At 40.4% G+C, this 12,255-nt stretch overlaps 1 protein-coding gene across 6 annotated transcripts; it reads right to left on the bottom strand.

Moving 5' to 3' along the window:
* Positions 1-1,374: 1,374 nt before the first annotated feature.
* Positions 1,375-12,255, bottom strand: tpm1 (tropomyosin 1 (alpha)). 6 transcript variants are annotated; one of them, XM_081608213.1, is made up of 10 exons: positions 11,999-12,241; positions 11,647-11,772; positions 11,317-11,442; positions 7,602-7,735; positions 6,548-6,665; positions 6,377-6,447; positions 5,547-5,622; positions 5,307-5,369; positions 5,144-5,213; positions 1,375-1,497 (listed from the first exon to the last, which is right to left on the bottom strand). In XM_081608213.1, the coding sequence occupies exons 1-10, from the start codon at positions 12,110-12,112 to the stop codon at positions 1,415-1,417; spliced, it is 981 nt and encodes a 326-aa protein (XP_081464339.1). In that variant the 5' UTR covers positions 12,113-12,241; the 3' UTR covers positions 1,375-1,414. The 6 variants fall into 6 exon arrangements, with proteins under 6 accessions (XP_081464339.1, XP_008410506.1, XP_008410509.1 ...); XM_008412282.2 differs by lacking the exons at positions 1,375-1,497; positions 11,647-11,772 and adding exons at positions 3,250-3,453; positions 4,506-4,584 and having other exon boundaries at positions 11,999-12,255; XM_008412285.2 differs by lacking the exons at positions 1,375-1,497; positions 11,317-11,442 and adding exons at positions 3,250-3,453; positions 4,506-4,584.

The raw sequence follows: 12,255 nt of genomic DNA on the forward strand, positions 1-12,255 counted from the left end.
AAGTCGAGCGTAAGGTTTTGCAGAAGAACACCGGAGATCTCTTGAAATAAAAGTTAATAAAGCCACGAGGAGTTAAAATTTTTCAAACGTGAAAATTGTTTGAACATTCAGAATATTCTGCTCCGCTCACTTAGAATTGAAGGTTAAGTCATTTGTAATGGTTATCTACTTTCAAAAACAGAAAAAACAAAAACTCCGTTTTGTACTAATAATGTTTTTATGTCTAGTTACAGATTTAGGCATTAATGAAAAAAATAGCAATTTTTATCCATATTTGTTTTTTCATTTACCTTTTCAAAAGTCTACCGAGTTTGAAAACCCTTTTTATAATTGCTGACCAGTTTTTTTTGCATGTTTCCACTGGTATTTTGTCATTTATGAAATGGGAAGACTTCTTACCATCAGCCTCGTCTTTTGATCTTCCCACATATTCTCCATTTAAACCAGGACTATAGTTTGGTCACTCCAAAATATGCTTCCAGTCTAAATTATTGGTTGAAACCCAACTCTGTAAAATTTTGGATTAAAGTGCATTTATTTGGCCAAAGATTGTTTTTCAACTCACAATTAGCCATGTTATGTTGTGTGATGGATAAGAAGAAGCAGCATGCACCGCATTGTTGGAAAACTTTCAAAACGTGGTTTTATTTATTATCAATTTATACATTTCAAATATGTTGCACACTCAAAATTTCTAATTTTAAAACTAAAATGATGCACAGCCAAATGACTGAAATTGTGACAGGAATTTAAACCATGGATTTTAAAGAACATTAAATTTCCAAATACTGTAATGCACAATGGAAACGACAATACAGTAGCACCAGTATACATACAGACAGGCAAAGCCTGTGTACTGTTATACTTGGGTGAAAAACAAACAAAAAAAATCCTTTATATATGGAAAATATCAAGTTTGACTAAGTGCAAAACATTTGCATTTCATCCTTTGGTCTGTGCTTAAGCTGGAAAATCCAGATCAGCTTTATTGCAGATGTAGAAAACAGTCTTTATCACAAATTTTGCATGCCACGTCACCAGATAAAATGTCAGAAAGCTAAACAAAAAAATAAGACGACAAAAAAAACAAAAACAAAAACATACTTCATCAACTGAAAAAGGCAGAGGTAAAAATAATTTTATTTTATTGATAAAAAAGGGTCTGGCTATGCTTTAACTCTCCTTAGCTCGGCTCCTGGGTTGAGTTCCGCTGAAGGCAGGACTGTGCGATAAAAATATCAACTGACTATTTTCTTCACCAGCTTTGGAGAGGAATAAGAAGACGGGGTTCTGATAAGCAAGGTGCAAATACAAAAAGCCAAACCACTACGCATGTGAGTGTGGGTGTGTGGAGGGGGGGGCTGGGGGGGCGGGGGGGGGGGGGGCGGCAGGGGGACGGGTGAAAGATGTGCATTCACAAGTTATTCAGTTCAATTAGAGTCTGGTCCAGCATCTGGTGCATATCCAGGTTCTCTTCTTTAGCTTGTGACAGTTTCTCTGTTAGAACATAAAACAAAAGACATTTTCAACTCACAAACAAGGACAAGTGACTCAGGGAGTTAGCTTTCATTAATAATCAAGCTGGCAACTCATCTAGATCAGTTGATTATTGATCGACTTGCACAACACCACAGAACTGACTAAACAAAAGAGGCACAATTATGATATGCAAGCTACCATGCAAACGTACAGCAGAGCTCAGCTACAAGTACATAAAGTTAAAATGTTTTTGTAATTGTGTTAAAATTCAGAACTCGAGTCACAAACTCCAGTCCTCAAAGTCTGGAGTTTATAAGTTCTGCAGTTGTTAGATGCCCCTTTGCTTTAGCACACCTAAATAAAAATAAGTACGTCATTAAAAGGGCCGTTAAACTTGACTGCATGCTAAAGAGTCAGTTCAGCCATTTGATTCAGTTGTGTTGGACAGGGGTACATCTATAAATTGCAGGATAATCAAGGACCCTAGTTTGAGACTCCTGGTCTAGAAGGTTATATTTTCAAATAACGACTCAGACAGAATGAATAAAAACCACAACAAACAAAGCAATAGGAAAATTAGTTCAAAAAGTTTTAGAGTACAAGCACCCAGTAACAAATTGAAACAGCTTTGTGAAAATCTTTGGTTAGTTTTGAAACCATCGGTCTACGCTGGACTGCAGATGGTAAGAAAGGAATGCATCACATACCCCATGTGATGGTGCTACAAGATATAACCTAGAAAATGCACTTGGAATTTATTTAACAAAATGATTAAGAAATACATTTACTAAACATCTTATTCTTTCATAGTCTATTTACCAGGTTACTAGGCGGTTTTTGTTAATGAGATACTGCTGTGTAATTTCGCAGATTTAACACCCGCAAGTGAGAGTATGTCCCATGTAAATATCATTGAGAATGTAAAGGATAAGGTGTAATTCATATTCTCTTGGTTATATCTTCAGTTTAGTTTTTTCCTTAAGAATTATCACAGCAAGCATCTAAAGAAAAGTAGCTATAAAAAAATGATATCGAATACAATTTCTCACCTCTTCAAGATTTTACATTGCAGAAGCTAAACTTAGCCATTTTTCACGTGAAGTAGAGACGTTGGATCCCAAGTATTGGATCAAGGAACAAACCAAGGTTCTTTAATTGATCTGCACCCAACTCCTGAAATGCTGTAGTGTTATCTGCCTGATGCTACGAACTGAATGAAACGGACCCAGAATCTGTCAGTGAGTATTTATTCAAATTCAAAGACAGTCTTATGTAACACACAAAGCCCATTTGTTGAGTTAACCAATAGCAACTTCCTTCAGTTTTGCCATCACCGGATGAAGCTCCACAACTCTTGCATGTTCTTCTCTATTTCACCAATCTAAACTTTTCTACAATCTTCCCGACAATGACTCAGCAGAGAAGCTCTCCAGCTCGCAGATACTTCTATCAGTCACCTTCTATACTTCACTGAATGCATGCATCAGCTGCTACTTGGCTCGGTTTTCAGTCAAGCACCTGAAGTTGCCTTCGCTTTAATGCCAACAGCACCATTTTTGATGTTTCTTATACTTTTGCTTCACAGAACAATAGTTAAAGAAAAGAATGGACATTAATTAAAATATATTAAATGACATTTTTGGAAAATAGGAGGTAAAAGGTTTCATGAGATAAGACAAAATGACTACCATTACGGCATGATGGATTTGCTAGTGCCAGACTAGACAGACAAAAAAAAAAAAGGGACAGAGTAAAGAGATACAGCTTACATAGAAGGAAGGATGTTTATTTTTTAACAACGCAGGAAGATTCTAGGGTTCTGTACAAGTGGTGGGGTGCAACGGACTTGACAATATGATGAGGAAAGAAAAGCAAAGACAGGGAGGAAAAGGAAAATGGAGAGCAGTCTGGAGAGAGCAGACAGGTTCTGCTCGGGCAGAAGGAGGCATCTTTGATGAGATGTAAACAATTTATCTGTGTGGAAGAAGAGAAGCACAGTGAACCCAAGGAGGTTGGCGTTTGGACCTACAGCAATAAACCACAACACACCAGAACCTGAGGAGTCACACTGACGCACTACAACAAAAGACACAACGCATAATAAAATGCATCGTTTGTACAGTGAAACAAACATGGTGTTTTTCTATTCATCAGAATGAGCTAGTGACTTTTTTTTGAAGTGGAGTTATGCAGAGTATTTATAAGCAGCGAGTATCTTACATATAGCAGGTCGGAGTCACGCTAATCTCAACTTGGCTATCAATTTAATCATTGTGTTTCATTTGAATTCGAACACTCCAGGTTTAAGGTTTGGAAGGTAAGAAACTACTTGTACATACTCCTCACAAACTCACTTCAAAACCAACATAAACGATCCCATTGACTTAGCAAAACTGAGGGCTCAGCCACAGTGATGCTAAACACCGACAACTAACCTTGAGCTGGTACAGTGACAGAACGAAGGGCAAAAATCATGAACATACATGAGGCCTTTCTTCTAGACAGAAGTAGACCATATTAGTGAAAAAGTAAACAAAGCAGAACCATCAACCAGAGCCGTTAAAATGCCTTCACTGTATAGTTTCGGTAAGCAGCCTGGAAACTCTGATATGAACTCAACATCTTAAGAATTAGGCTTTTTGGAAACAAAAATGCACAAGAACAGAAAAAAGTACAACGATAATTCATGTAAAAGATTAAATGCATTTTTCTGGTTCTTGCATTTTTCTGTCCATGCATAGAGTTACTTCAGTCCTGTTTACAGTAAACTGAAAGAGTGTAATTTATAAAGGCAGACCATTTTGCATCAGAATTGTTGCAAACTGACTCAAATCACATGCAGATAAAGTTGGGAAATATCCGTTTTAGCACTTGAACTTAAAAAATAAAGATGAGCTAAATCAGATACAACAACTCCAGTGGGTGAACATAATATGGAGACAAAGTTGAACAGGCAGTCGGACAAAGAGGTGAACGGGTGAGGAGCGCGACAGTAAAACAAGCAGGTGTTGAAAGGCATAAATTACATGGAAGTCATGTCGTTGAGGGCATGGTCCAGCTCCTCGCTGATGGCTTTGTACTTCAGTTTCTGGGAGTACAACTCATCTATTGGGTGGGGCAGAGGAGTGAAGGGAGTGTGCAGAGGAGGCAGAGCAAAGGAGGTGGAGGGAGGAAATGAAAAGGAGGCAAAAGGTGGAGGATCCAAGCCGTAGAACGTATAGAGAAGGAGACAGGAGGGGAAAATGGAAACAATCAAAACATGAGTCCCTTGAATGAGTCCCTTCACACTTCAATTGGATTGAGCATGGAAAGTACTCCTGGGTTTAATGCTCGTTTTTCCTTAGGTATTAAATTCTGTAAACTCACTATGCAAAGACATATTTCTGCTACATGGAAGGGAAAACTCACTGGTGATACCTTCACACAACCTCCCTTTGAATGCATCCAAACATCCGTTTAACTACGAGGTAACATCTAACCCTGCTTTCAGATTTAACACAAAAGGATGCGTTACCACATGTCGCTGCCTGAAATAAAGACTTAGTGTCGTTAAGAGGACAGCAGAATAAAAAGGAGATAGATCCACATTTAAATAACAGGAGGCTAAAAAATAAAATATATATATATATATATTTGACAAACACATTGTGACGAAAAAGCTCACCTTCCAAGTCATCAATGGTCTTCTCAAGCTTGGCTACTGATCTCTCAGCGAACTCAGCACGAGTCTCAGCCTGTAATGTAGAGACGCATCAAGTCCAACACTTGAACTGTGATTCAACACCTCTGGTTTGGTCGTCTCACAGATCAAATTAATGAAACTTTACCTCCTTCAGCTTGTCGGTGAGGACCTTGATCTCCTCCTCATACTTGTCTTCCTTCTGCGAGTACTGTTGAGCGGAAACGGAAACAAAAGCGTCAAATACAGGAGATCAAATCTGCTGTCCACATTTATAGAAAAATGTATTAACTGAAACTTAAAGACTCGACTCCTCCGTCTCCCCAGCTCGCAGTCTTGAAGCAGAAAAGGTGCAACAGCATGCAGAGGCCCAGAAAGTCACGCTTACCTTCTCTGCCTGGGCCTCCAGTGACTTCAGGTTGTTGGTCACAGTTTTCAACTCTTCCTCAAGTTCAGAGCATTTGCTGGCGTTTTAAACAAGAAGATACAAAGCCAAGGATGCAACGAAGGATAAGGGAGGGGATTTGAAAATAAAAAAAAGGGTGGGAACAAGGATGGACAGAAGCACAGGTAGACACAGAAAGGGTCCATGGGAAACGAGAAAGATGGAGAGAGGAACTGAATAAGAAATACAGGAAATCCCCCCCAAAAAACATAAAAATGCCTCAACAGAGCAGTAATGTGAGAACAGCATAGTGAATTTAGTAGTTATTGAGAAATCAATACTTTGCATTCAAGTGTCATGCAATTTGTTTTGACGTTCTTCTTGCTCAGCTCTCTGCTATGTTAGGCATTAAAAAAAAAGAAAAAAAAAAAAGTCTAAAACATCCAGGAAAAAAGGCGCGAAAGGAACAAGCACAGAGGGCAAAGCAAATGCAGCAGGGCAGACGGTGAGAGACAAGCCACTCAGTAATCACATTAGGTTGGTTGTACCTGTGTAACTGTGGAATTTAGCGATTTCAGGCTTTGCTCCAATACCCTTAGCTCGTCCTCCACTCTCTGAGCGCGCCTGTTAGTGGGCGTGGCGCACGTGCACAAGCCACAACCATTAATACGGAGATGGGCATGCAAATGACAGAACACAGTGCACACTGTCTAAATAAAAACAAGTCCTGCAGTGTGGGTATTAATACAGAAAGCTTTTTAAAAACGTGAACATTCCGGCATCCATGCATGTGTAAGTGCAGATTCAGAGCGCACAGGTGTGAAAGCGCTCACCTTTCTGACAGCTCAGCGCGCTCCTCTGTACGTTCCAGGTCACCCTCAATGATGACCAGTTTACGTGCAACCTGGGGGTGCAGCACAACAAAGTGTTACGCCACAAAACAGTCATAGAAGGTAAGGATTGTTGCAAGCGAGTATCCAGATTTTTTTTTTTTAAGAACTCGCCTCCTCATATTTGCGATCTGCCTCCTCAGCAATGTGTTTGGCCTCTTTCAGCTGGATCTCCTGGATCTCCATCTTCTCCTCATCCTTCATGGCCCTGTTCTCAATGACCTTCATGCCTCTGTGTGATGATGCAAACAGATCGGGAATTAAGAGTTGAACGTTTATACCTGTGTAAACCCAGGCAGCATGAGCTGGTTTGGTTCTCAGCAAATTTATTCAAACCCATTGAACTCCGTCACATACGTGTGGTCATGTTTGAACCACAAGCCTGAAAAATAAAATGTCTGAAAAGTGTGGCATGCTTTTGTATTCAGCCACTTTAACACTCTCAGATAAAATCAGGTGCAACCAATTACTTTTAAAAGCTTATTTATTATCTGCGAGAGGAATTTATTTCAAGTATAAATACAGCTCAGTTGCTTGTACCTTGTTAGAGAACGTTACTGAACAGCAGCAGACAGGCCAGGGATGAAGTTGGGAAAAAGTTTAAAACCAAGTTGAAATAAACAACACTAGTCCGTTAAGCATGTCAAGAAATACCGATACACCTACCCACAATTCTACTCTTTGCAGAAGAATGTCAAGGCCACTGTCGAATGAAACCCAAAATTCCTGTTTACATTTTAGCAAAAGTCATGCAGGGAACATAAACATGTGAATGGAGTTGTCCGGTCAGATGAGACCAAACAAACTTTTTGACCACGTGCAATACTGCCATGTGAAGCTGCACATGGCTCTGAAAATGATCAATTTCGTTCCAATTCACAATAATTCAAGACATCTAATTGGCTTTTGACATTAAAATAATAACAAAGCATATTAATTTTTTTGTAGCTGTAATGTTTAGAACACGATAAAGTTCAAGGGGTATGAATATTCTCACAAGGAACTGTAAATGTTTTACTTTCGATCCCTATAGATGGCTGACGAGGTGGTGGTTAGTGCTCCATATAAACAGAATGAAAACAAGGCAATGCCCAGAACTTATTGTCACGTGACATGGGATTGATAAAACAATCCAAGTCTGCCTGTAAGGGGAAAAAACAGGACCCACCTCTCGCTCTCATCTGCAGCCTTCTCAGCCTCCTCCAGCTTCTGCAGGGCTGTGGCCAGGCGCTCCTGAGCACGATCCAACTCCTCCTCAACCAGCTGGATACGTCTGTTCAGGGAAGCGACATCTCCCTCAGCCTAGGGACAGAACGGAAGAACAGCAGATGAGGACACTGCAGAGAGCTTCACCTCATACCCCGGACTCAGACATTACACATCAGCCCAAAGGAAGCATGTGGTAGATTTATGAACTTATCTTGATGTGAGAGAAGCAAAAATGATCAGAAGCGTTTCTTTGTGCCGTCTAGTGGGAAGCTACCGTATTGACTTGTTATACTAATGATGCCCCAAACTGGCAAAGGGTTGAACACTGCACTTCGTTAGATGCCCCACTGAGAGCATTAACAGGTCTCAAGTCAATAAGCCTGACATTGCTCCGGATCTTTAGGTATTCACCAACTATGTAGAGATGATAAGCAAGCTGGAAATTTTGGAAGAGAAGAAATTTGAGGTTTGCAATTTTCCAGGCCAGTGCAAATTTACATTTTCTCCCATTACTGACAAATAAAATAGAACAAATGCTGTTTTGAAGGTACTAAATGAATTAAGTACAACATTATCTCCATTCATAAGTCACATTTAAAATTAGGAAGAAATGTGGCATTTTTTTTGTTTTGTCTATTAATGAATAGGAAAATATATACGTTTGCACTTTTTGACTTGCCAATCAAAAAAAAAAAAAAAGTCTCATTCAGACAGATGCACAAATCAATATCTGGCTGATCAATTTGTGTGTCCGTCTAAATTTAATTTAAAAAGGAGAAGACCGTTTTGTTTTCATCAGGACTTGCTGCCAACTTCTGCATTCTGCTGTGTGCTCAGCAGGTATGAGGCTATTCTTGAAATGCATTATGCATCCACCAAACCACAAAAGTCCCTTTTTCCCCCCCAGGCCATTTCCCCCTGCAGCTCGAGTCAAAACGAGCAATGCAGGTACTCAAGTTTAGAAACTGCAACAAGTGAGAAACTCCCTTCAGTACACCTGAGTAGGCTACGCTCTGACGGCTGAGAGGGGGACTGAGAAACGAAACATTCAGTCCCCCTCATTTCTATCGCCGCTATGCTCTGTGGCAGTGCAGCCTCCTGCCCTTTTATGGGCAAGTCAAAGAGCACAAGCTGACAGAGCAGGATGGCACATTAAATGTTACCACAGTTTTAAGCAGCTACTTCCTGGTGTTTGGGAGATTATTCAAATATTTGGCCTTTTGGTCCCATTTTTAGAAAGCAGGTTGCCTGGAACAGGGAAGTGCTTGAAAGTGGAGCAAAGTCAGGAGATGAGGCAACGCAATGATACAACGTACCGCACTGCTCAACGGTCGCTACACCATCAGCGGCCTAAAGCTGTCAGTTACGCGCACTCGGGATTTCAAACCCTCATCTGTGACTTAAAGTGGCACAGCCCGGAGTAGAGCAAAGCTCAGCTTATAGCACTGCGGGGCATCCAGATAAATCCAGCCATCTCACAACCAGAACACTTTTCCCACCCCCCCCTCTACTTTTTGAAACGATTCATAGACGCGCAGGAAATGTTACTTGAGCCATGCCTCTTTTTTGCGCTTGACGCGCAGGTACGCGCGGTCAACATGCTTACTTGTTCTTTGGCTTTCCTCTGTGCAAGCAGATCCTTCTGTAACCTCTCGGCTCTGTCTTCAGCACCGTCAACCTGCTCTTGGAGCGATTTAATCCTCCGTTTGACCGCGTCCAGCGATTTAACTCCAGCCATTACTGTTATTTTTTATTTAACAGCGAACAACTGTTTTAAATATTCGAGACTGCTCTACCGGCTGCAGTTACTTTCTGACAAATTGTCAAGAGACGGGATGACGTCTTTGCAGCGCGCAGTCAGAGAGACGCGCTCTGCAAAGCTTTTTTTTTTTTTTTTTTTTTTTTTTTTTTTTTTTTTTTTTGTTGTCCAGGAAGTTAACGCTGATTTCAACACACCGTCTTTCAAAAAAGATATAAAACGGCTATTCTGCAGTGTTGTGCAAACTTTTGCACGGAACAAATGTTTTGTGCCGAACAAAAGAAGTGATAAAATGTAACAGCTTTGAACAGAAAAACAAGATAGCTAAGCGATTTTAGTCCTAAGTGTTTGAATGCAATTTAATTGATTCAAGCAGCAGGACACTAACGGAACTACAGCGCCCTCTGCGGACCTAACGGGAGCAGTGCATGAACTATTCTGAGGCTATAAACCGCTTCAGTGAGTTTTTTCCTGAAGCCCAGGATGCTGTAATTACAGGGTACAAGTATAAAGCTTTAAAAATATGACAGACAAAACCTACAGCTACAAAAACGGACCACGATTCTGAATTCATTTAATAACTCACCCCATATTACCCCCCACCCCCTGAAATTAAATATAATCACCAATTTGATTTGTATTTTAGTTAAAGCTCCAAAATAAATCCTTGTATGAAGTACAATTAAATAGTTAAACTAAAATAACAATGTTTTTTAAAAGTTTTTTTTTTATTTTTTTTATTTATTTAAATGTGATTTCAGGTATCCAGCCTGAGATAAACGAGCGGAATTAGAGCGCCATCTGGGGGTTCACTGTGAGCAGTACACCTCTTGTAATAAAATGCATTTGGGTTTCAGACGGTTTCAGCGTTTTTCCTGAGCCCAAACTGCACTAATTACAGAGTGAGGTTTTTTGAAACATTTTAAATATCTCTAAAATGCCTTAAATAAGTGACATAACTCTACGAACAAATATAGTTTTGGGTAAAAATCCAGTCACAAACAGTACGCCACGCGTCACCTTGAAATAAAATTCACCATCAAATAATCCAAGAGGGTAAAACTCAAAACACTCTGACAGACTTTGTCTTAATTCCCCGTGTGGAATCCAATTAAAGGATTATTCCAACGTGTTTCCCCCCTCGGTGGCTCAATGCAACCTAATTGCCTTGTAGTATAAACTTCTCTTGTCTGCCGCACTAGGACCTGGCCGACACCCAGTTTTTGTCATTAACGGGGACCATTGTCGGAGGACATGTTCCTTCTATCCCAAAGTCTATATATCAAAGCTGAAATACAAGAAAGAGAAGGGAGGAAAAACGATGAAAAACGTGTTTAATTGTTATTTTTGAAATCTACACGCTGTCTTGTACTTATTTGAGTGGGAAGTGCGTTTTTGTCTGTGGTAAGCAGAAGAGCGCAGCCCGCTGATCTGAGCTCTATCTTGACCATATAAAGCAGTGGGCTATATTTATCTAGGCGCTGCCTCTGCGAGTTTGGGAATTCTACACATTAGGCTACAGGCTTCACTCACTGAAAAAACAAAAAAAAAAAAAAAAACATAAACTAGGAAGAGTTAGCTTATTTCCTAACAGGAATGGCGGAGTTCAACATGGAAATCCTCACATAAAAATATATCTTTTTTTATTCATGACCACATATTTAACTTTCTTTGGGCTGACTTGAAAGTGATTTGTGGAGAAACATTTAGCGACAGTTCAACAGTTACCACAAAATCAAGAAAATGATAGATAAATGATCAATTTCCAACTCTAGCAGTGGTTACCAAACGCACCACCAAACTCTTCTCTGTGCTGTTGAACTGTCGCCCTCAGTCCCAGATGAGAACAGTGAAGACATGTGAAGCAGCGTGGTGGGAGAAGGGCGCCTCTGTGAACACGCGTCCATATACTTACATCGGTGGCTTTCTTCTCAGCCAGCTCAAGCTTCTCCTGGGCATCTTTAAGAGCCTCAGAGTACTTGTCCAGCTCATCCTCAGTTCCCTTCAACTTCTTCTGCAGAGCCACCAAGTCGTCCTCAAGCTGATTTTATTATTGTTATTTTTTTTTTTTTTCATGTGCAGGAGAGGTTCAGAGGTGATCGGCGGAGAAAGGGAGTGGCGTGAGTGCGCAGGGGCGCAAGAGCGCACACGGAGAGACAGGAGAGGACAGGACAGGACAGAGAGAAGACAGGGAGAGAAGAAGAAGAAGAAGTTAGGTAAGCTCATGCACTTCAGGTTCAGGTACCTTGGTAGCGGTCTCCTCAGCAGTCAACAGTTTTTCCTCAGCAGTTTGGAACTCCTCAAAAACTTTATCTCTCTCGTCCTCTGTAATACGCAATTTCTTTTCCAATTCTCTCATTTCTTCCTCTAACTACACATGCATGCAAAGAAATTATAAAGTTAAGCAAAAATATAATAATATACACATTTTTTGCTTTTTTTTGCTTTTACACTTAACTAGCAACAGCTGCAAATCCATTACAAATAAAATAATAATGATCCATAGCTTTTTAAAAAATTTTTTTAGTGCTGCTCCTGGGCTTTTCCTGCTTTTCCATCAAACATTAAAAAAAAAAAGTGAAGAAAACTCATCCGACCTGTTTGCTTCTGTCCTCCGCTGCTTTCTTGTCTGACTCGGCCTGCTCAGCTCTGTCCAAGGCATTCTCCTTGTCGAGCTTGAGCATCTGCATCTTCTTCTTGATGGCATCCATGGCTGCTTATTTGCTGTGCTTCAACACCGACCAAAACGTCCAAAAGGGAGAGCAGGAGATGGGGCTGGGGGAGTCTGTGCCTGACGGAAGGCTGGGGCTGGACTGCGGGCTCTGCCTGACTTCGTGCTGTCAAATATGTTCTT

This window comes from Poecilia reticulata, chromosome 6, assembly GCF_904066995.2.
Source record: "Poecilia reticulata chromosome 6, P_reticulata-male-v2, whole genome shotgun sequence".
Taxonomy (NCBI): domain Eukaryota; kingdom Metazoa; phylum Chordata; class Actinopteri; order Cyprinodontiformes; family Poeciliidae; genus Poecilia; species Poecilia reticulata.

Coding starts and splice junctions, on each gene's coding strand:
- tpm1 (XM_081608213.1), bottom strand. CDS start 12,112: ATGGATGCCATCAAGAAGAAGATGCAGATGCTCAAGCTCGACAAGGAG. Junction 11,773..11,998: donor CGGAGGACAGAAGCAAACAG/GTCGGATGAGTT, acceptor ATGCATGTGTAG/TTAGAGGAAGAAATGAGAGA. Junction 1,498..5,143: donor GACCATTGATGACTTGGAAG/GTGAGCTTTTTC, acceptor ATGTTCTAACAG/AGAAACTGTCACAAGCTAAA.